This window comes from Pseudophryne corroboree, chromosome 1 (genome assembly GCF_028390025.1).
Source record: "Pseudophryne corroboree isolate aPseCor3 chromosome 1, aPseCor3.hap2, whole genome shotgun sequence".
Lineage (NCBI taxonomy): Eukaryota > Metazoa > Chordata > Amphibia > Anura > Myobatrachidae > Pseudophryne > Pseudophryne corroboree.
Window position 1 is genome coordinate 727699049 of NC_086444.1, and position 23957 is coordinate 727723005.

The 23957-nt window shown below is 46.1% G+C and overlaps 1 protein-coding gene across 1 annotated transcript in view; it reads left to right on the plus strand.

The window, feature by feature from the left end:
• Positions 1-23957, plus strand: part of LOC135046821 (phospholipid-transporting ATPase IK-like) — a 1701102-nt gene that overhangs the window by 1548424 nt on the left and 128721 nt on the right. The window contains exon 26 of the mRNA XM_063955407.1: positions 14509-14647. Within this exon, the coding sequence (XP_063811477.1) occupies positions 14509-14647 (139 nt within the window). The remainder of the gene's footprint in view (positions 1-14508; positions 14648-23957) is intronic.

Consider the following 23957-nt stretch of genomic DNA (forward strand, 5'->3'; position numbering starts at 1 on the left):
AACTCCTGGAAATTTGGTGAGTTTTGATTAGAGATGTGCGGAAAAGATAGGCAGGTGTCACCTGCCATAGACTTTTTACTCCAGAGTTTTGGCTATAAAAATTATTAGAATAATGCAAAGAAGATATTTCAAACAAATTATTTGTATTTTTCATACACTTTATACAGTCAAATCTCTGGCACAAACGTTTAGTATGGCAGGAAAGGCTCTGCTTCGCCTGCCTCACCCCACCGCACGTCACTGATTCACAGTGAATATGGCGGCAATAGACGAAGTGCATGATGAGCGTGGCTACATCTATTAATTGGCCCTCCTTTCCTTTAATATTCCTCCATGCTAAAGAAATGCTACATACAGTACAGTGGCATGAAAAAGTTTTTGACCCCTTCCTGATTTCTTCTATTTTTGCATATTTGTCACACTTAATTGTTACTTTAAACCTTAACAGAATATAATGCAAAGACATCCTGAATAAACACAAATTAGTTTTTAAATGATCAGCTCATTTATTGAAGGATGAACCCAACTGGTTTCATGGAAATAGCAATTGCCCCCTTAATTACTCATTCAAACAATCAAAAAAAATTGAATAAAAAATATGGTTCAATTAGACTAGTCACAGCCAGTATGTGGAGTTTATAAAAAGCATATGATAAAGGGGTAATTATAAACTGCACTTAAAGTTCACAGCATGCCAATGATTAATTGGTTTATAATTTAAAAAAATATTTTTATTCATAAATTGTCAATAAAAGCTTATATGCAACATACAGATTATGTTGTAAGATAAACAAAATCCCAATAGCAATGTTTATTTTGTTAGGTTAATTGTTTCACCCCTTTTCCACTGAACTGAAAATCCTGGGTTATTGCATATGAACGCACAGCAACCCGGTATTTAGATAAGTGGAAATGGTCCACTTGGCTCCAGTCACCCGGGAATCCTTCCCAGGTACCTAGCAGGGTTTTATCCGGGAAGGTACCGGATGAACTGCAGTGTAAACGACTAACCAACCCAGGACCAGTTTACAGGATGGGTAGAGCTGCTCTCCTGGTGCAAGAAGATGACATCATCTCCAAGCTCCGGCATTGCACCCATGTGCAGTGTAAGCGGTACCGATCTGGGAATAACCCAGATCGGCACTGTGGTGGGTCTGTCCCAGTTTGGGATTGTGTTCAGTGGAAAAATAGGAATTTAATACGTACCGGTAATTCCTTTTCTCGTAGTCTGTAGTGGATACTGGGGAATGCACTTTTATACCGTGGGGTATGGATCGGGTCCATTGGAGCCTGGCACTTTAAGAAGTAATTAGTGTGTGCTGGCTCCTCCCCTCTATGCTCCTCCTAGCAGACTCAGTCTAGGAAACTGTGCCCGAGGAGACGGACATAGTGAGAGAGAAGGTTATACATAACAAAGTGGTGAGGTAATGAACCAACACACAACAGTGATGGATAGCAGTGCTAACCAGAACAGAGGAGAGCAATGCTAAGAAAGACAAAGGATTGCAATGCTAACCCAACATGGAACAGGGACAACAACAGTAGACCCAACCAGAACTAACACTTACAGCCCTGGTAGGTATTAAATTCCTATTTTCTCTACCGTCCTAGTGGATACTGGGGAATGTACTTTGGTACCGTGGGGAAGTCCGAAAGCTCCCAGAATGGGCGGGAGAGTGCTGAGACCCCTGCAAAACCGCCTGAACAAACTGAAGGTTATCTGAGGCCAAGGTGTCGAACCTGTAGAACTTCAAAAACGTGTTTGAACCAGACCAAGTGGCTGCATGGCACAATTGTAGGGCCGAGACACCCCGGGCAGCCACCCAGGAAGAACCCACTGACCTAGTGGAGTGGGCCTGGATAGAACGCGACAGCGGTAAAGCTGCCGAAGAATAGGCTTGTTGAATGGTCAACCTGAGCCAACGAGCAATGGACTGGATGACCAATCTTGGTAGCTTCATAAAGGACAAAAAGCAAGTCAGATTTCATGTGACGATCTATCCTCTTTACGTAAATTTTCAAAGCTCTCACAATGTCCAAGGACTTTGGAGCAATTGATGTGTCAGCCAGCACCAGAACCACTATTGGCTTATTCACGTGAAAAGCCAACACAACCTTCGGCAAAAACTGCGGGCGAGTCCTGAGCTCAGCCCTATCCTTATGAAATATCAAATAGGGCTCTTACAGGATAAGGCCCCCAATTCTGACACACGTCTTGCAGAGGCTAATGCCAGCAATGTGACGTCTTCCAAGAGAGATATTTCAAATCCACCCTGTTTAAGGGTTCAAACCAGTCTGACTGGAGAAAAGCCAAAACCACTTTGAGATCCCATGGAGCCATGGGAGGCACGAAGGGTGGCTGAATATGAAGAAAACCTTTTAGGAAATTCTGTACTTCTGGCAACACAGCAAATTGTTTCTGGAAGATGATGAAGAGAGTCGAAATCTGGACCTTGATGGAGCCTAACCGTAGGCCCATGTCAACACCTGCTTGCAGGAAATGTAGGAAACGACCCAGTCGAAACGCCACAGGACAATATTTTCTACTCTCACACCAAAAAATATATATTTCTCTAACGTCCTAAGTGGATGCTGGGGACTCCGTCAGGACCATGGGGTTTAGCGGCTCCGCAGGAGACAGGGCACAATAATAAAAGCTTTAGGATCAGGTGGTGTGCACTGGCTCCTCCCCCTATGACCCTCCTCCAAGCCTCAGTTAGATCTTTGTGCCCGGCCGAGAAGGGTGCAATCTAGGTGGCTCTCCTGAGCTGCTTAGAATAAAAGTTTAAGTTAGGTTTTTTATTTTCAGTGAGTCCTGCTGGCAACAGGCTCACTGCTACGAGGGACTTAGGGGAGAGAAGTAAACTCACCTGCGTGCAGGATGGATTTGCTTCTTAGGCTACTGGACACCATTAGCTCCAGAGGGAGTCGGAACACAGGTCTCACCCTGGGGTTCGTCCCGGAGCCGTGCCGCCGACCCCCCTTGCAGATGCCGAAGTTGAAGAGGTCCAGAAACAGGCGGCAGAAGACTTTCAGTCTTCATAAGGTAGCGCACAGCACTGCAGCTGTGCGCCATTGTTGTCAGCACACTTCATACCGGCGGTCACTGAGGGTGCAGGGCGCTTGGGGGGGCGCCCTGGGCAGCAATGTATTATACCTTTTTTTATGGCTAAAATACATCACATATAGCCCTTGAGGCTATATGGATGTATTTAACCCCTGCCAGATCTCACAAACTCCGGGAGAAGAGCCCGCCGTTTTAGGGGGCGGGGCCTATTCTCCTCAGCACACGGCGCCATTTTCCTGCTCAGCTCTGCTGTGAGGAAGGCTCCCAGACTCTCCCCTGCACTGCACTTCAGAAACAGGGTTAAAACAGAGAGGGGGGGCACTTATTTGGCGATATGATTACATATGTGAAAATGCTATAAGGGAAAACACTTGTATAAGGGGTTGTCCCTGTATAATTATAGCGTTTTTGGTGTGTGCTGGCAAACTCTCCCTCTGTCTCCCCAAAGGGCTAGTGGGGTCCTGTCCTCTATCAGAGCATTCCCTGTGTGTGTGCTGTGTGTCGGTACGTGTGTGTCGACATGTAGGAGGACGATGTTGGTGAGGAGGCGGAGCAAATTGCCTGTATTGGTGATGTCACTCTCTAGGGAGTCGACACCGGAATGGATGGCTTATTTAGGAATTACGTGATAATGTCAACACGATGCAAGGTCGGTTGACGACATGAGACGGCCGGCAAACAAATTAGTACCTGTCCAGGCGTCTCAGACACCGTCAGGGGCTTGTAAAAACGCCCATTTACCTCACACGGACACTGACTTCAGTGTCGACGGTGAAGAAACAAACGTATTTTCCTTTAGGGCCACACGTTACATGTTAAGGGCAATGAAGGAGGTGTTACATATTTCTGATACTACAAGTACCACAAATAAGGGTATTATGTAGGGTGGGAATAATCTACTTGTAGTTTTTCCTGAATCAGATAAATTAAAGTGTGTGATGATACGTGGGTTTCCTCCGATAGAAAATTATTGGAGGTATACCTTTTCCCGCCAGAAGTGAGGGCGAGTTGGGAAACACACCTTAGGGTGGATAAGGCGCTCACACGCTTATAAAAACAAGTGGCGTTACCGTCTCCAGATACGGCCGCCCTCAAAGAGCCAGCTGATAGGAAGCTGAAAAATATCCTAAAAAGTATATACACACATACTGGTGTTATACTACGACCAGCAATCGCCTCAGCCTGGATGTGCAGCGCTGGGGGGGCTTGGTCGGATTTCCTGACTGAAAATATTGATACCCTTGACAGGAACAATATTTTATTGACTATAGAGCATTTTAAGGATGCATTTCTATATATGCGAGATGCGCAGAGGGATATTTGCATTCTGGCATCAAGAGTAGATGTGATGTCCATATCTGCCAGACGATGTTTATAGACACGACAGTGGTCAGGTGATGCAGATTCCAGACGGCACATGGAAGTATTGCCGTATAAAGGGGCGGTCCATCGGACCTGGTGGCCATGGCAACAGCTGGAAAATCCACTTTTGTTACCCCAAGTCACATCTCAGCAGAAAAGGACACAGTCTTTTCAGTCTCAGTCCTTTCGTACCCATAAAGGCAGGCGGGCAAAAGGCCAGTCATATCTGCCCAGGGTTAGAGGAAAGGGAAGAAGACTGCAGCAGGCAGCCCATTCCCAGGAACAGAAGTCCTCCACAGCTTCTGCCAAGTCCGCAGCATGACGCTGGGGCCATACAAGCGGACTCAGGTGCGGTGGGGGGTCATCTCAAGAGTTTCAGCACGCAGTGGGCTCACTCGCAAGTGGACTCCTGGATCCTACACGTAGTATCCCAGGTGTACATTGGAAATTCGAGACGTCTTCCCCTCACAAGTTCCTGAAGTCTGCTTTACCAACGTCTCCCTCCGACAGGGAGGCAGTATTGGAAAAAAATTCACAGGCTGTATTCCCAGCAGGTGATAATCAAAGTACCCCTCCTACAACAAGGGAAGGGGTATTATTCCACACTATATTGTGGTACTGAAGCCAAACGGCTCGGTGAGATCTAAAAGATTTGAACAATTACATACAAGGGTTCAAATCAAGATGGAGTCACTCAGAGCAGTGATAGCGAACCAGGACGATATGGTGTCACTGGATATCAGGGACGCTTACCTACATGTCCAAATTTTGCCCTTCTCACCAAGGGTATCTCAGGTTCGTGGTACAGAACTGTCACTATCAGTTCAGACGCTGCCGTTTGGATTGTCCACGGCACCCCGGGTCTTTACCATGGTAATGGCCGAAATGATGATTCTTCCTAAAAGAAATATGGACGCTTTCCATGATAAGGGCAAGGTCCAGAGAACAGTTGGCGGTCGGAGTAGCACTATCTCAAGTAGTTCTACGACAGCACGAGTGGATTCTAAATATTCCAAAATCGCAGCTTTTTCCGACGACACGTCTAATGTTCCTAGGAATGATTCTGGACACAGTCCAGAAAAGGATGTTTTCTCCCGGAGAAGAAGACCAGGGAGTTATCCGAGCTAGTCAGGAACCTCCTAAAACCAGGAAAAGTATCAGTGCATCATTGCACAAGGGTCCTGTGAAAAATGGTGGTTTCTTACAAAGCGATCCCATTCGGTAGATTTCACGCAAGAACCTTTCAGTGGAATCTGCTGGGAAAATGGTCCGGATCGCATCTTCAGATGCATCAGCGGACAACCCTGTCTCCAAGGACAAGGGTGTTTTCTTCTGCGGTGGCTGCAGAGTGCTCATCTATGAAAGGGCCGCAGATTCGACATTCAGGACTGGGTCCTGGTGACCACGGTTGCCAGCCTGAGTGGCTGGGGAGCAGTCACACAAGGAAAAAATTTCCAGGGAGTGTGATCAAGTCTGGAGACTTCTCTCCACATAAATATACTGGAGCTAAGGGCAATTTACAAGGCTCTAAGCTTAGCAAGACCTCTGCTTCAAGGTTAGCCGGTATTGATCCAGTGGGACAACATCACGGCAGTCGCCCACGTAAACAGACAGGGCGGCACATGAAGCAGGAGGGAAATGGCAGAAACTGCAAGGATTCTTCGCTGGGCGAAAAATCATGTGATAACACTCTCAGCAGTGTTAATTCCGGGAGTGGAAAACTGGGAAGCAAACTTCCTCAGCAGGCATAACCTCCACCCGGGAGAGTGGGGACTTCAGCGGGAAGTCTTCCACATGATTGTAAACCGTTGGGAAAAACCAAAGGTGGACATGATGGCGTCCCGCCTGAACAAAAAAACTAGACAAATATTGCGCCAGGTCAAGGGACCCTCAGGCAATAGCGGTGGACGCTCTGGTAACACTGTGGGTGTACCAGTCAGGGTATGTGTTCCCTCCTATGCATCTCATACCAAAAGTACTGAGAATCATAAGAAGGAGATGAGTAAGAACGATACTCGTGGTTCCGGATGGGTCAAGAAGGACTTGGTACCCGGAACTTCAAGAGATGCTCACGGAAGAACCGTGGCCTCTACCTTTAAGAAAGGACCTGCTCCAGCAGGGGCCTTGTCTGTTCCAAGACTTACCGCGGCTGCGTTTGACGGCATGGCAGTTGAACGCCGGATCCTGAAAGGGCATTCCAGATGAAGTCATCCCTACCCTGGTCGAAGCCAGGAAGGATGTAACCGCAAAACATTTTCACCGCATTTGGCGAAAATATGTTGCGTGGTGTGAGGCCAAGAAGGTCCCTACAGAGGAATTCCAACTGGGTCGTTTCCTACATTTCCTGAAAACAGGACTGTCTATGGGCCTAAAATTAGGGTCCATTAAGGTTCAAATTTCGACCCTGTCAAATTTCTTCCAGAAAGAACTGGCTTCAGTGCCTGAAGTTCAGACGTTTGTAAAAGGGGTACTGCATATACAGCCTCCTTTTGTGCCCCCAGTGGCACCTTGGGATCTCAATGTTGTTTTGAGTTTCCTAAAGTCACATTGGTGATCCACTCACCACTGTGGAATTAAAATATTTCACATGGAAGGTGAAGATTCTATTAGCCCTGGCTTCAGCCAGGCGTGTGTCAGAATGGGCGGCTTTATCATATAAAAGCCCTTACTTAATTTTTCATTCTGACAGGGCAGAATTGAGGACTCGTCCTCAATTTCTCCTTAAGGTGTTTTCTGTTTTTCACATGAACCAACCTATTGTGGTACCTGCGGCTACTAGGGACTTGGAGGACTCCAAGTTACTTGACGTTGTCAGGGCCCTGAAAATATATGTTTCCAGGACGACTGGAGTCAGAAAATCTGACTCGCTGTTTAGCCTGTATGCACCCAACAAGATGGGTGTTCCTGCTTCTAAGCAGACGATTGCTCGCTGGATTTGTGGTACAATTCAGCTTGCACATTCTGTGGCAGGCTTGCCACAGCCAAAATCAGTAAAAGCCCATTCCACAAGGAAGTGGGCTCATCTTGGGCGGCTGCCCGAGGGGTCTCGGCTTTACAACTTTGCCGAGCTGCTACTTGGTCAGGGGCACACCCTGACTGAGGAGGACCTGGAGTTCTCTCATTAGGTGCTGCAGAGTCATCCGCACTCTCCCGCCCGTTTGGGAGCTTTGGTATAATCCCCATGGTCCTGACGGAGTCCCCAGCATCCACTTAGGACGTTAGAGAAAATAAGAATTTACTTACCGATAATTCTATTTCTCGTAGTCCGTAGTGGATGCTGGGCGCCCATCCCAAGTGCGGATTGTCTGCAATACTTGTACATAGTTATTGTTACAAAAATCGGGTTATTCTTGTTGTGAGCCATCTTTTCAGAGGCTCCTTCGTTGTTATCATACTGTTAACTGGGTTCAGATCACAGGTTGTACGGTGTGATTGGTGTGGCTGGTATGAGTCTTACCCGGGATTCAATATCCTTCCTTATTATGCACGCTCGTCCAGGCACAGTATCCTAACTGAGGCTTGGAGGAGGGTCATAGGGGGAGGAGCCAGTGCACACCACCTGATCCTAAAGCTTTTATTATTGTGCCCTGTCTCCTGCGGAGCCGCTAAACCCCATGGTCCTGACGGAGTCCCCAGCATCCACTACGGACTACGAGAAATAGAATTATCGGTAAGTAAATTCTTATTTTTCCTTTTACGGTGATAATGTTTTGACACAACCATCTTCCTGGCCTGGAGCATAGTAGAAATAACCTTGGCGGGGAGACCGTTTCTCGCCAGAATTTCCCGCTCAACTTCTAAGCCGTCAAACGCAGCTGCTGTAAGTCTGGATAGAGGAACGGTCCTTGCTGAAGGAGGTCATCTAGAAGCGGCAGAGGCCTTCAGAGACATTGCCAGGAGACCAGGCCCGTCTAGTCCAATCCGGGGCAATCAGAATTGCCAGAATGCTTTCCTGTTTGATTCGTTTCAGAACTCTGGGCATGAGAGGGATTGGTGGAAACAGGTAAGTTCACGGTGCTGTCAGAACGTTGATTGCCGTGGCCTGCGTATCCCTTGTCCTGGCACAGTAACAATGGAGCTTCTTGTTGAGATGAGAAGCCATCAGGTCTATCTGTGGACAGCTCCACCAGTGAATCAGTCATTGAAACACCTGAGGGTGAAGACCTCATTCTTCTGGATGAAGATTGTGCCTGTTGAGGAAGTCCGCTTCCCAATTGTCCATGCCTGGAATGAAGATGGTCGAGATGGCCCTTATGTTGGCTTCCGCCCAGAGGAGTATCCTGGACACCTCTTGCATTGCAGACCTGCTTCTTGTTCCTCCCTGTCGATTTATGTACGCCACCACCATGGTGTTGTCCGACTGCACGTGGATGGCTTGATTTTGGAGAAGAGAGGAGGCCTGCAGGAGAGCATTGTAAATTGCCCTGAGTTGCAGAAAATTTATAGGGAGTGCAGATTCTTGACTCGACCACGTCCCCTGGAATTGGGCCCCTTGGGTCACAGCCCCCCATTCTCGAATGCTGGCATCCGTTATCAGCAGTATCCAAGACTGGATACTGAAACTCCAACCCTCCACCAGGTGAGAGACCTGCAGCCACCATAACAGGGAAATCCGTGATTTTGGCGAAAGTTACCATCTGGTGCATGTAGGTGAGACCCAGACCATTTGTCCAGCAGATCCAGCTGGAACAGACGGGCATGAAACCTGCCATACTGGATGACCTCGTATGAGGCTCTAGCAAGCGAATGCAAAGATGAATTGAAATTCTGTGGGGCGCGAAGCAACGAGCAGATCATAGCTTGTATAGTCAAGGCCTTGTCCAATGGAAGGAACACCTTAGAGACACTGTGTCCAGTATCATTCCGAGGAACTGAAGTCTTTGTGATGGTTCCAGGTGAAATTTCCGGAAATTTAGGATCCATCCATGATCCGTATATAGGCCAGTTGTCAGGTCGATGCTGTGAAGCAGACGTTCCCTGGGCATCACCTTTATCAGGAGATTATCCAAGTAGGGAACTATCTTGACTCCCATTCTGTGCAATTTCAGCATCATCTCTGCCATGACTTTCGTGAACACCCTCGGAGCTGTGAACAGACCGAAAGGTAATGCCTGAAACAGGAAGTGGTTGTCCAGAAGAGCGAACCGAAGGTAAGCATGATTGGGGGCCATATGGGAATATGCAGGTAAGCATCCTTGACATCCAGGGTTACTAGGATTTCCCCCTCCTCCAAACTGTAAACCACCACACGCAGTGATTCCATCTTGAATTTGAACACATGTAGGTATTTGAGGTTCAAGATGGGCCAAAACCAAGCTGTCCGGCTTCAGAACAACAAACAGATTGGAGTAAAACCCCTGTTTGTGTAATGGAGCAGGTACTGGGACAACAACCTCTGCTTGTAGTAGCTTTTGAATGGTATCTTGCAAGGTAACCTTTGCTACGGGTGAAGCTGGCAAGCTTGACCCGAAGAATCCGAGAGGAGGTAGTGCTTGAAACTCCATCCGGTATCCTTTGGATATGAGGTCTCTCCCCCAAGGATCCCAGCAGGACAGTGCCCACACCTGGGCAAAGTGCTGAAGTCAAGCCCCTACTTGGAAGTCGCCCTGCTGCTGCGGCCAACCATCACTCGGAGAGCTTCATGGATGAGGATGCGGAGGACTGGTCCAGAGATCCAGTGGCCACTGGCTTACAGGAATTACCGAGAGATTCTCTAGCAGCATTGGAGGCACCTCTGGCTCTGTCTCTGGATCTGGCAACACAAAAGGATTGCAGAGAGGGCCCAGGGTAGGGACTTCTAGCAGGAGGTGCAGCAGACGGCAGATAGGTAGACTTACCCGCCGTTGCCTGAGAGAGCCACTTGTTCAGCTCCTCTTCAAACAAGGCATCCCCTGTAAAAGGAAGATACACCCTCTTTGAAATCCGCATCCACTGATTATTGTCGCAGCCACAGAGCCCTGCGAGCAGAGAATGGCATAGCCGTGGTACGGCCATTGATGAGACATAATTCCTTAACTGTTTCACTCATAACGTTTGCAGCATCCTGGATATGTTGCAGTAGGGCAATGATCTCCCCCTGGGGCAGGGAGTCAAACCCACTCGCTATATTTTTGGACCATTTTATTATGGCCCTAGAAATCCAGCTGCAAGCAATCGTGGGCTATTAAGCTACGCCAACTGCAGAATAAAATTGATTTTAGTGGTAAGCTAGGTCTTTGAGGGAGATAGCCCCAGGTGCAGGCAGTACATTTTTACGTGACAGCCTGGACACTGAAGTATCCGCTGTCAGGGGATTTTTCCAAACATTCCTGTCCTATGTAGGAAAGGGAAAATAATTCAGTAACCGTTAAGGCGTAATGAATTTCTTGTCAGGGTTTACCCATGCCTCCTTAGACAGGGAGTTTAGCTCCTTTGAAACAGGAAAGGTGACAGGATTTTGGCTTTACATTAAAATACAATTCCTCATCTGGCTCTGCCTCCTTATCTTGTATGTTGAGGACCTCCCTAATAACATAAATTAGGGCCTCAACACCCGGGAACAGAGAATTATCCTCGTCCACCTCCAGCTCTGCTTCATCCAACTCCAGCAAGTCAGTCTCTGAGTCAGACTGGAGTTTGTCAGGAAGAGGCCGTTTATGGGAGACCACCAGAGGGGGCTGAGGAGAATGGCTGTGGTCAGCAGCCTTAACTAGGAAATTGTCCATAGACTGTTTCAGGGTCTGCCTTTTATGCTTAGCAGTAGCTAACTCAGACAGCCCTGTATGGAGTGACACTGAGAGGATTGGGACCAGCACACAATACCACAGCCCAAAGCAAAGCTCCGCTGGGTATATATATATATATATATATATATATATATCTATCTGTTTGGTATGTGCACATTTGTGTAACTGCTGTATAAATTATCCCCCCTTCCTATAAAACCCCCTGGTACCAGTACAAGTGGTGGTTCAGTAGCCTCTGTGGAGGAGCAGCGTCAGCGTGCAGCCTGTAGTCAGCAGTAGCAGGAAATGGCGCCTTCCAGCCTCTGGTCCCGCTCTCCAGGAAGCCCTGTCTCCTCAATGGCGCGTGGTCCCTAAAAGATTATACTGGCTTTTACTGTGTAAAACTGTGTAAAAACAGAGAATAAGAAACCTCCTGTTGTCATGAGCCAGTGTGGGTTCGCGGCGGGCACCGCAGCCCAAGGCCCATGACTGCTGCACCCTTATGCCACAGGGGACCGGCTAACCAGGACCCCAGTGTAAACACTCACCACACCGCGTCTATTCTTCAGCATCTGTTAGGGGTGGCGGCATGCTGCCGGCGTGGGCTCACACTCTGAGAGTGTGAGAAACAGCACCTCTGGAGCTTAGTGTCCTGTCAGTGGGGATACGAACCATTAACTCTATATTAAGTTGGTTCAGTCCGCCCCTAAGTGCCATGACGCTGGCAGACTTGTTGCCAACCAGTGCTGTCTGAAAAAAACAAACTAACATAAAGTCTGAAGAAAACTCTCTGGAGCTCCAGAGAATGCACTCGGCTCCTTGGGCATATTTTTCTTAACAGAGTCTGCTAGGAGGGGCATAGAGGAGAGGAGCCAGCACACACTAATTATTTCTTAAAGTGCCAGGTTCCAATGGACCCGATCTATACCCCACGGTACTAAAGTACATTCCCCAGTATCCACTAGGACATTAGAGAAAGAGGTATTATTCCCAAATAGTTGTTAAATGTCAATGTAGCAGATGGAAAAACGATATGCAGCTATGAGACAGTCTTTTCAATTGCCATGTGTATTAAAAGCACAGATAGAAAAAAGAGTTAATGTCACACCAGAACCAGTAGTATATTGAAAAGGGTGACTTAGGATGTCACGCTTAGTTAAAAAACACAGTATGGACTTTATCCATATATTTTTCAACAGTGTAAGTCACCTTTGTGCAATAGCATACTTGCCACAGACTGACTCCTTAGGTTACTGTATTGAATATCTGCTTCGATGGCTGATGTCACAAGCATTCTCGGGACCCACTGGTTTAACCATGCTGTATACGGATTCCTGTAAACAACTTTCTCTGTCTCTGGTGAAGGTGTGTAGGGGTGGAGTCCTTAGAATGTTGATGACCTACTGTTAGGTAACTCCTGTACAATTAATATCAGACCCCTTTAGCACCTCTACAACAGGTGCCCATTGTTCCCATGGTGTATTAAATACACACTGGTACTTAGGATGCCACCGGGTCTTAAACCTCAAGCAGTAAAGGCTGATTTATTTGACAGGAGATATTATTATTTGACAGAAGTAGTAGTATTCAGGCTACGATATGGCAGGAACACAGTTAACTGAAGTACTAATGAAAAGCAATAGGTGTGTTCAGGACACTTGGACTGGTAGTTGCAGTGATATCTCAGTATAGCAATATGCAGACAGTGAGTGTTGATATAAACCATTAGAATAGTGCAAATCCAGAAAAGCAGCACGACAATACTAAGCACTAGTGATATTTAAATGAGGAGTAAATTCACAGATCTGCACCACAGCTTAGCTTACATTTCAGTAGTAATGGTTAAGCACAATCACTACTTGCTGTTCACAATATATTTCCACATCCACTAATTATTAAAGCAGCAGTGTCACGATCTAGGTAATTCCTTATCAGTATTTACCTTCCAAATACCTCCTGAGACTGTCCCAGTGTTCCAAGCCTGGATTCCATCTGCACTGTCTGTGTGCAGCACGCTGCATCTCATTGTCTCAAATCTCTTTACTGTGATTCTGGCAGCTTCATGGTTAAAGCTCACATTCAAGTTACAAACAATCTTTCCCTCCAAAAACTACCATGGGCGCAGCCATGTTTTCCTAATCACATGTTACCTTTCAGCCTATCAGCTGCACTCTGCTCTCAGCCTGATTACACAGCAGCTGCACTCTGGTCTCTGGTTAATCAGCCAGCCAATCCCTGCTTCCCAGCAGGTATAAATATCCTGTTCCTGGGGTAGAAAGATGTCAGTGCTTCAATTGTCTTCAGTGATTCCAGTGGGCAGTTCTCCCATGGATTTTCTCTGCAGTACAGCCTGACTCCCTGGTGATTATACTCTGCAGTGTAACCCGACACTCCAGTGATTAACTCTCTACAGTCTACCCTGATTCACCTGTGTCTGAACTCCGGCTTTCCAGCAGCCATTCTCCAGATTCTTCTACAGCTCTCCAGCGATCCCCAGCATCACTTCATGCTTCACCTGTGCTTCTAAGTACAATAGTGCATTTCTATCTGCGAACCCCAGCTTCACTCAAAGCTTACCAATGATCCCAAAGTAACCATCGGTGTTCCGTCATCGATCCCAAGTATTTCTCTGAACTGTGTTTCCTATTACCAGTACCAAGTCATCAGTATTCCTCTGAACTGTGTTTAATAAAACCTTTGAACTTTCCCTTGTTGTCGTGGTCACGCCTTCGGGCATTTGTTCTAAAGGTTCCCTGCATGTCCAAGAACCCTGTACTGCCTCCCAGGTACACATATACCTCAGCCCCTACAACTTAGGCTTCCCCCTGGTCAGCACCAGCCCTCAGTTGTGACAAGCATTAGTGACATAGTAAAAGACATATAAATCATAGTTGAACATATGTTTAATTTGCATAGAAATCCGGTATAGATATAGCAGTGATAATTGACTAAGGATTCCAAAAAGTTACACATGGAATTCACAGCAGTGATAAATGCATATACTGTATCTCACAGCATGTACTATGAACAACAGAGACAATACTTGTTAGTTCAGACACTTAGCTGAGCAGCCACTACAGTAAACACAGGTAGAATTACAGGAGCTGTTACTTAGATTAGGCGGGTGCTGGCTCCGGACTGCGCTGGGGATCTCGCGTTAGTAGTGAGATAACGTGCATGCAGAAAGGGGCCAGCCAGGCAGGGAGACACAGCAGATTAGCACTAAGCTGATGCGATGTGTGCTTAGAGGCATTACCGGAGGGTGAAGCAGGAAGTGTTATAGTGGCACAATCCATGCTGTTATAGTACATTTGCCTCAATGTTAAATGTAATCATATCAGTATTTGTTGAAATATTTATTTGCTTTTCCAACAGGCTGTGCTAGTGATTTCCTCATGGACAGTTGCTGCATTCCTGGCTATTGTGATTTCCCTCATCAACTATTTTTTTATCTCATTTTTAACTACAACTGCATCAGCATATTTTTCCAACATGACATACTTCAAGTACCTGGGTACCATTTTTATATTTTCTACTACGTCAATGTGATATTATGTGTTTTACCTAATTCCATATCCAAACTTCTTGGACATATATTTTATAGAGATAATCAACTATTGCCACCCACAAATTGCAGATAAATACCTCAATACTCAATTGCAGCTATAACTTGCTCAGAAACCCTATACTTGCCAGTCAAACTTTGCACAGATGAATCTCTTCCCCCTACTACTGCAACTTGTTAGTTACTGGATCCTTATCTGCTACTTCTAGCACCTTCATAGTACTTTCTAGATGTATGTATGATCATTGAGTGATCCTAGACGCAATGTGTATGTTCTGGGAAGAAGTGCCAGGATCATAAAGATCGATGAGTGCCTGGTATCATTTGCAGTGTTATCATACTGCAAATTTGTCCTCAGTGCATTGATGTACACCTTAAAAGGAACATTATTGCCATTATAATTTGTTGAAACTAGAGATTTGCATGGACCCTTGTGTTTTGATTTTGCCAAAACCTTCCTCAGTGTTTTGGTTTTGTGTTTTTGTCAAAACCACCCTCAAGTGTTTTGGTTTGGATTTGGTTTTGGAATTCTTGTGAGTCAATAAAAACAGCTAAAATTGTGTATTTTGGACCTATTTTGTTCCTATAGTATTAACCTCAAGTCAATTTCCAATACTTCCTGTCAATTTTGACCACCTGACAGATCCCATTATTGTTCACCAATATTAACCAAAGGCTGACTGGCTAAACTAAGCAACAGAGCAGCAGTGAAAACACATGGCAGTTTAAAATAATATAGCACATCTATCGAACATTGCAACATAGCAGTGGTAGACAGGATGGCAGTTTAATAAACTGTGACCCCATAGAAAGAAAGTTTCCTTAATCAGGAACTAGATCATACTGTAGGCCTGAGGCCAGTACAGGGAAATTGAGATGGAGTATGTAATGGAAGGCAGGTATAGCATTGGTTGGTTGGTTGGTTGGTTGGTTGGTTGGTTGGTTGGTTGATTAAGGAAAATTTATTTGGGGCCATAAAAGAATATAATGTTTATAGCCAAGGTTTCTTGACAAGGGTTAAAAGAGAAGTCAAGAAAATTAATAGTTGCACTGCAGAGTTGCAAACTCCAAATCAGCCTATCTTACTAATGTAAAAAGAATGACCTGCTGCCAATACTACTCCCCTCTGCCCTCCTTTCAAATTGTGTAATAAACACCTGTTACAATTTTTGAGGGGCACGAAAGAGTCTGAGCATGGGGGCAATACCATTTTTTTTTCTCCTAAATCAGAGAGGGATATAGAGATTTTCTGCTTATCCATGATCACTGTTGATATCATTGTCATCATCACACATATTAGCTAATCTCCATTGGAGTCTACCGTTGCAGAAAAAGTTGCTGTTTGTTGTAATTGGTGGCACAGGTCTTCCTCATAGAATCTGCAATTAAGTTTAATGAACATCAATTTTTATTTGGAAGTAGCCTTCCACGCCAATCATTCACAATGTTCCTGGCTGTGCTATAGACTCTTTACAAATAGGGAGGGGGTAGGGCAACTTGAGTACACCAAAGTGAGATTCTACAAGGGGCACCAAATTGCATTTACTGTATTTCCTCCCAACATTCAAAGGGTCTGTGTGACATGCTAATTTGTACATTGTGACTAAAATAATCCTCCACCATCCTATTAATGCTAACTGCATCAGATTATATCACAGCGGTAGAGTGGTCAAAAATTGTGGACAATTCTTTTAAGCCTAGCCACTCTGGTACGCCGAGTTGAATCATCTTCGGCAACACCAGTGGGTCCCATGGAAAAGGTCATTTTTTTTTCCTGTTAGCAGCAGCAGTTTAAGCAGGAGAAGCTGAACCAGGAGATGTTGTTTTGTTATGTGTCACTCAAGCTGACAACTTGCTTACAAGCGGCTCTTTGCATCACTAAAGATTTGGGTCATTTGGAAAGAAAGATGTTGCATACTGGAAACCTAGGAACTAGCATGGTTGCCAAAATGTAATCATCCAATGTCTACATGTTGCAACCATTGTGTCCTGCTGAAGCGAAAAAAATAACTTGATCTACAAGTTTAAACATACTTAGCGGAATTACTTCATTTAATCTCTTCGTTCAGCTTCTATAGCTGCTTTTCCAGTAGTTTAATTAGCCTGATTCGGGCTGGCAGTGTTTGAACTCAACTTCATTGGTTATAATTTCAAATGGTTTCAGTAGCTTGCATGAAACCAAGAGTATTCTCCACTGTGCTTGACTAAGACAACATGTCCCCCTATCTCATGTTATGATATGGGCGCTTGGATGGCTTGTTGCTGTTCCCTCAGTCACTGAAGCATATAAAGGGTGGAATTCCACCTGGTTACTACAGTACATCTTGCTTCAGTTGGTAAAATGGCAAATTTAACTTTTCTTTCAGTAGCTGCAATCTACTAACTGTGGTTGCTGAATGTCTAAAATACCCAGACATTATTTGGGCCACAAACAGCATGCACCTGTCATTTTGTAGGAAACTCTGCACCACTAAGTTTATTGTGTATGCAAAACAAGGTACATGTTCAAATTCACTCACTCATGATGCTCGTACAATGTTACTTACGTTATTGGAAATGGCAAATTCTGAGGAGAGTTGAAGTAAGGGTGATCCCTGCAATGTGTGTCCAGATCGGGGCTGACCTCTAACATGTCGGAGCTTCTGCTTGTCCAGGGGTGTGGGCCCCGCCATATTAGAGACCAACAGCTGACCGCTGAGGCACCAATCTCAGAAAGGCTGGTGTATCCCAGCTAATCCCATCCAGCTAGCTCTGATAAAATGGTTTTATCTCAGAGTGGAAGGTGCCAGTAAAACAAGTCACTTCCATAGGAAAACAGCTTGTTCCCTACACTCCCTAGTACTATTGCAGAACCTGCTCTCAGTCCTGCCTTGCACCTCGGTGCACTCAGTTGACTAGTTGCTAAACCTCTGCTCATCAGCCGCTGTAAAAGGTTCATGCCAGTATCACCTGCGGTACTCCACATTCGGGCGGGTTTTGGGTCAGGACCTGCTATGGGTCCACTCTGGTTCAAAGAGACAGTGCTTCAGGCATTTCTGTCCACAGTTGCTGTTTGGACATTTGTTCACAGATTCCTGGTTCACAGTTTTGAGAATTTTCCCTGGAATTCTAGTCTATAGTTCCAATTCCAGCTGTTGTATTTTAATTCCAACTCTCTGCGCTCTCTGAATTATCTTCTGCTACCTATCCTGCAATTCCAGTTATAACATCCAGCCACAGCTCACCACTTCACATGTCTTGTGTCTGCCTCTTATAACTTGCCGGACATTACTTCTGCTCCAATCATAGCATGCTGTAGGTGATACACCCACTCAGTGGGCTGACACAGCCATGTAGTCTTTAGTTTGACCAGTACCACTTGTCCACATATCTGTGTTAAATGGATATGGGGTTCAAAGGCATTATGTAGGTCTAACATTTTTTTAATTGTATCAACTTCTTGTCCAACACAGCCACTTCATTATAAGAAAAGTGCAGGTTCACTTTAAGAAGCAAGAGCATTTTTTTTAATTGTTCACCCTTCGCAATTCCAGCTTCACTGGCACTTAGTAAAAGTAATTAGTAAGTAGTGTAATGTACAACAAGTAGAATCCTGAGTCCACTACTAATGTATAGCATCCTAGTGGCACTCTTATGGTCTACTAATGGCATTTTGTGCTGCAGCCCTTTACTAATGGCATTTTGTGCTGCAGCCCCTTAGCACACCTGCTCCTTACACTCTCCAGTGTGAAATGGTGCCCGATCATGAGGGAGGGACTTGCTGTATATAGTATCCATAATATGCAAGTTCCGTCTCCAGGGAAATCCAAAACATGCGAGATCTGACTACAGAGAAATCCAAAATATGCAAGGTCCGACTCCGGGGGAAATTACATTTTGCCTCGTACTGGGATCAAACAAGTTGTGCAGTTCATATTCCCAGAAAGCCAAACACCCCCAAAATTAGGGAATCCAAGTGTTTCAGAGCTCTGACTCGGATCTTCCTGCCACACTCAGGTGCCCTAAGTTTGGGGGGTTCCGTTTTCTGCAAAAATTAACTGCACAAATTATTTGAATTGTTAGAATGTCAAAAACACATTAATTTAGTTACATTTATAATAATGGAGAAACAAATTGTACAGTGGAGACAGTGGCGTAACTACTGCCCCCGCAGTCCTCGCGGTGGCTTGGGGGCGAGGGGCTGCGGGGGCGCCACTGACTTTGCACAGATTGACATGCAGACGAGCGTCCGCATGTCAATCTGCGGTCTCCTCTCCCTCCTTCCGGCCTCCGCTGCTGCCTCCTGTGTTGGAGGGACACGGAGCGCACATCACGCGCCCCCCTGTGTCCCTCCTGGCTCTCCCCCGGCCGGTCTAATAAGGAAGTGCCGTTCATGAGCTCTGATTGGCTCACGAACCGGCACTTCCTTTATTAGACCGGCCGGGGGAGAGCCAGGAGGGACATTGGAGAGGCGCGCTATGCGCTCCGTGTCCCTCCAACACAAGGGAGGGGGGGAAGCAGGCACTGGGGGGGCATATACCTGGCACTGGGGGGGCATATAACTGGCACTGGGGGCATATACCTGGCACTGGGGGGGCATATACCTGGCACTGGGGGCATACATCTGGCACTGGGGGGGCATATACCGGCACTGGGGGCATATACCTGGCACTGGGGGCATATACCTGGCACTGGGGGGGAATATCTGGCACTGGGGGCATATACCTGGCACTGGGGGGAATATCTGGCACTGGGGGCATATACCTGGCACTGTGGGGGAATATCTGGCACTGGGGGCATATACCTGGCACTGTGGGGGAAGATCTGGCACTGGGGGCATATACCTGGCACTGTGGGGGAAGATCTGGCACTAGGGGCATATACCTGGCACTGTGGGGGAATATCTGGCACTGGGGGCATATACCTGGCACTGTGGGGGAATATCTGGCACTGGGGGCATATACCTGGCACTGGGGGGAGCAGGCACTGAGGGGGAATATCTGGCACGGGGGCATATACTTGGCACTGTGGGGGAATATCTGGCACTGGGGGGAGCAGGCACTGAGGGGGAATATCTGGCACGGGGGCATATACCTGGCACTGTGGGGGAATATCTGGCACTGGGTGCATATACCTGGCACTGTGGGGGAATATCTGGCACTGGGGGCATATGTGGCACTGGGAGCACGGCCCTAGCAACAAGCACTACCCCCTAGCAATGAGCATGACACCCAGTGCATGAAACCCCTGGCAACGAGCATGACACCCTGAGCATAAAAACCCCTGGCACCGTGCATGGAACCAAGAGCATGAGACCCCTGGCAACGGGCAGGTAATTTAAAAGTAATTGGAAGCCTTACTGTAGAACTTAATGTGTAATGGGCATTACGGTGTGTGGTATACTATATCACGGGCATTGTGTGGTATGTGGTATAATGTCTCAGGGTCACTGAAGTGTTTGGCATAATGTATCACGGACATTGCGGTGTGTGTCATAATGTGTCAGGCATTACGGTGTGTTGTATACTATATCACGGGCATTGTGGTATAATGTCTCAGGATCATTGTGGTGTGTGTCATACTGTGTCACAGACATTGTATGTGCTATAATGTATCAGGGGCATTGCAGTGTGTAGCATAATGTATAACGGGCATTGCGATTCCTGTCATAATGTGTCACAGGCATTACGGTGTGTGGCATAATGTGTCGGGGGCATTACGGTATGTGCATATTGTGTCATGTGCATTATTGTGTGTGGAATAATGTCTAAGGGCCATTGCAGTATGTGGCATAATGTATACTGGGCATTACTATAAGGAGGAAAAATTACAAATAATGTAAGGGGCATGAATCAGGATAATTTTCTTTCCTGTGGTGGCTAACGTCTGGGCGTGCAGGTTGCAAAACTGGGGTATAAGGTAGTCTTTTCCTGCAATACCACACCCCTTTACGCGAAGCCACGCCCATTTCAACGAAGCCACACCTCCTTTTTGGCGGCGCGCGCGCATATTTGTCCCTTTACTAGTGCCAATTATGGGGGGGGCGCCAAAGGATTTTTTGGCTTGGGGGAGAAAAATTTCTAGTTACGCCACTGAGTGGAGAGAACAGGTGCTGCCTAGTCTCATTCTTTCAATCATACAGTAAGTACAGGTAGCACTGATTAAAGTGGAAGACCACTTGTACTGCTTCAACTAAGCAATTGACAGTCCAACAGTCCTTTGTGAGGAAGATGAAATATGACAGCAGTCATTCTGTTGCAAAGCAGATAACTGAAGCCTTGACAGCTATGTTGGTGTTAGACGTTAGTCCGGTATCCGCCAATAGTTCAGTGGGACTTAGAGAATTGTTTGAGGTAGTGTGTCCCCGGTACCAAATCCCATCTAGGTTCCACTTCACTAGGCAGGCGATATACGGAGAATGTACAAAGACATCAGAAAAAGTGTCATCAGTGGGGGTAATTCCAAGTTGATCGCAGCAGGATTTTTGATAGCAATTGGGCAAAACCATATGCACTGCAGGGGAGGCAGATATAACATGTGCAGAAACAGTTAGATTTAGGTGGGTTATTTTATTTCTGTGCAGGGTAAATACTGGCTGCTTTATTTTTACACTGCAAATTAGATTGCAGATTGAACACACCCCACCCAAATCTAACTCTCTCTGCACATGTTATATCTGCCTCCCCTGCAGTGCACATGGTTTTGCCCAATTGCTAACAAAAATCCTGCTGCGATCAACTTGGAATTACCCCCAGTGTCCTAAAAAATGCAGTTGTACCCACTGTCCATTTAACCACAGACATGTGGACAAGTGGAACAGGGCAGACTAAGGACTATATGACTGTGACAGCCCACTGGGTAGATGTATGGCCTCCCGCAGCAACAACAGCAGCGGCACCAGTAGCAGCATCTCGCAAATGCCAACTCGTTCCTAGGAAGGCTATGATATGTATCACCGCTTTCTGTGAGAGGCACACTGCTGGCAACCTCTTACGGAAACTGAGGGACATCATCGCATAATGGCTTACCCCATTTAGACTCTCCTGGGGATTTTTGATATCGGACAAGGCCACCAATATTGTGCGTGCATTACATCTGTGCAAATTCCAGCACGTCCCATGTTTTGCACATGCAATTAATTTGGTGGTGCAGAATTTTTTTTAAATTACAGGGGCGTGCAGGAGTTGCGGGCCACTTTCAGCATTCAGCCACCGCGTGCCGAAGACTGGAGCACCATCAAACACTCCTGAACCTGCCCTGCCATCACCTGAAGCAAGAGGTGGTAATGAGGTGGAATTCAACCCTCTATATGCTTCAGAGGATGGAGGAGCAGCAAAAGGCCATTCAAGCCTACGCAGCCACCTACGATATAGGCAAAGGAGGGGGAATGCACCTGCCTCAAGGGCAGTGGAGAATGATTTCCATCTTGTGCAAGGTTATCCAACCTTTCGAACTTGCCACATGTGATGTCCGTTCAGACACTGCCAGCTTGAGTCAGGTCATTCCCCTCATCAGACTTTTGCAGCTGGAGAAATTGATTGATCCTAGGTTTAAAGCCTACGTTGTAACTCTCTTTCCAGCAGACAAACGTTTGCAGAGTTTCAAAGACCTGCTGGTGAGAAAATTGTCAACTCAAGCGGAATGTGACCCGTCAACAGCTCCTCCTTCATTTTCTCCCGCAACGGAGGCTGCGAGGAAAAGGATAAGATTAACTAGCCCACCCGCTGGCAGTGATGCAGGGCAATCAGGTTTGAGTGCTGACATCTGGTCCGGACTGAAGGACCTGCCAACGATTACTGGACATGTCTACTGTCACTGCATATGATTCTGTCCCAATTGAAAGAATGGTGGAGGTTTATATGAGTGACAGCATCCAAGTAGGCATGTCAGACAGTCCATATGTATACTGGCAGAAAAAAAGAGGCAATTTGGATACCCTTGCATGAACTGCATTTATTTTACCTAAGTTGCCCCCCCTCCAGTGTGTACTCCGAAAGAGTGTTTAGTGCAGCCGGTAAGCTTGTCAGCGATCGGCGTAGGAGTTTACTTCCACAAAATGTGGATTCTGTTAGAGATGAGCGGGTTCGGTTCCTCTGAATCCGAACCCGCCCGAACTTCAGGTTTTTTACACGGGTCCGAGCAGGCTCGGATCTTCCCGCCTTGCTCGGCTAACCCGAGCGCGCCCGAACGTCATCATCACGCTGTCGGATTCTCGCGAGGCTCGGATTCTATCGCGAGACTCGGATTCTATATAAGGAGCCGCGCGTCGCCGCCATTTTCACACGTGCATTGAAAGTCATAGGGAGAGGACGTGGCTGGCGTCCTCTCCGTTTAGAGAAGAGAGAGACACAGTATTTTGGGGAGCATTATTAGGAGGAGTACTACTATACTGTATACTACTATTCTACTTGCTGAAGTGATATTTATAGATTAGATAATAGATAGTGTGACTGTAAGTGTATTATCTGATTTGTGGGGGAGACACTGACAGTGGGGAGCAGTTAGAGTCTGAGAGCAGGACTCAGGAGTACATATAACGTACAGTGCACACTTTTGCTGCCAGAGTCAGTGCCACACTGCCATTGTTGTGACCACACTGACCACCAGTATAATAATATATTTTGTGATTGTCTGCTTAGGCCTCGGAGTACTAGTTGCAAGTTGCAACGTGACCTGAAGTGACCACCAGTTTAATAATCACCACCAGTTTAATATATATATATATATATATATATATATATATATATATAATTGTATATAATATATATATATATATATAATATTGTATACCACCTACCCGTGTTTTTTTTTTTTCATTCTACTTTATACATACTACTATAGTAGCTTACTGTAGCAGTCAGCGGTGCTGTGCTGACCTGACAGTGTCCAGCAGGTCCGTCATCAGTCATTACATAATAAATATATATAGTACCTGTCCGGCTGCAGTACTAGTGATATTATATTGATTTCATCTCATTATCAATAATTTATCATCCAGTCTAGACTCTATATTAGCAGCAGACACAGTACGTTAGTCCACGGCTGTAGCTACCTCTGTGTCGGCACTCGGCAGTCCATCCATAATTGTATACCACCTACCCGTGGTTTTTTTCTTTTCTTTCTTCTTTGTACATACTACTATAGAGTATAGTAGCTTACTGTAGCAGTCTGCGGTGCTGCTGAGCTGACAGTGTCCAGCAGGTCCGTCATCAGTCATCATTACCTAATAAATATATTATCTACCTGTCCGGCTGCAGTACTAGTGATATTATATATACAT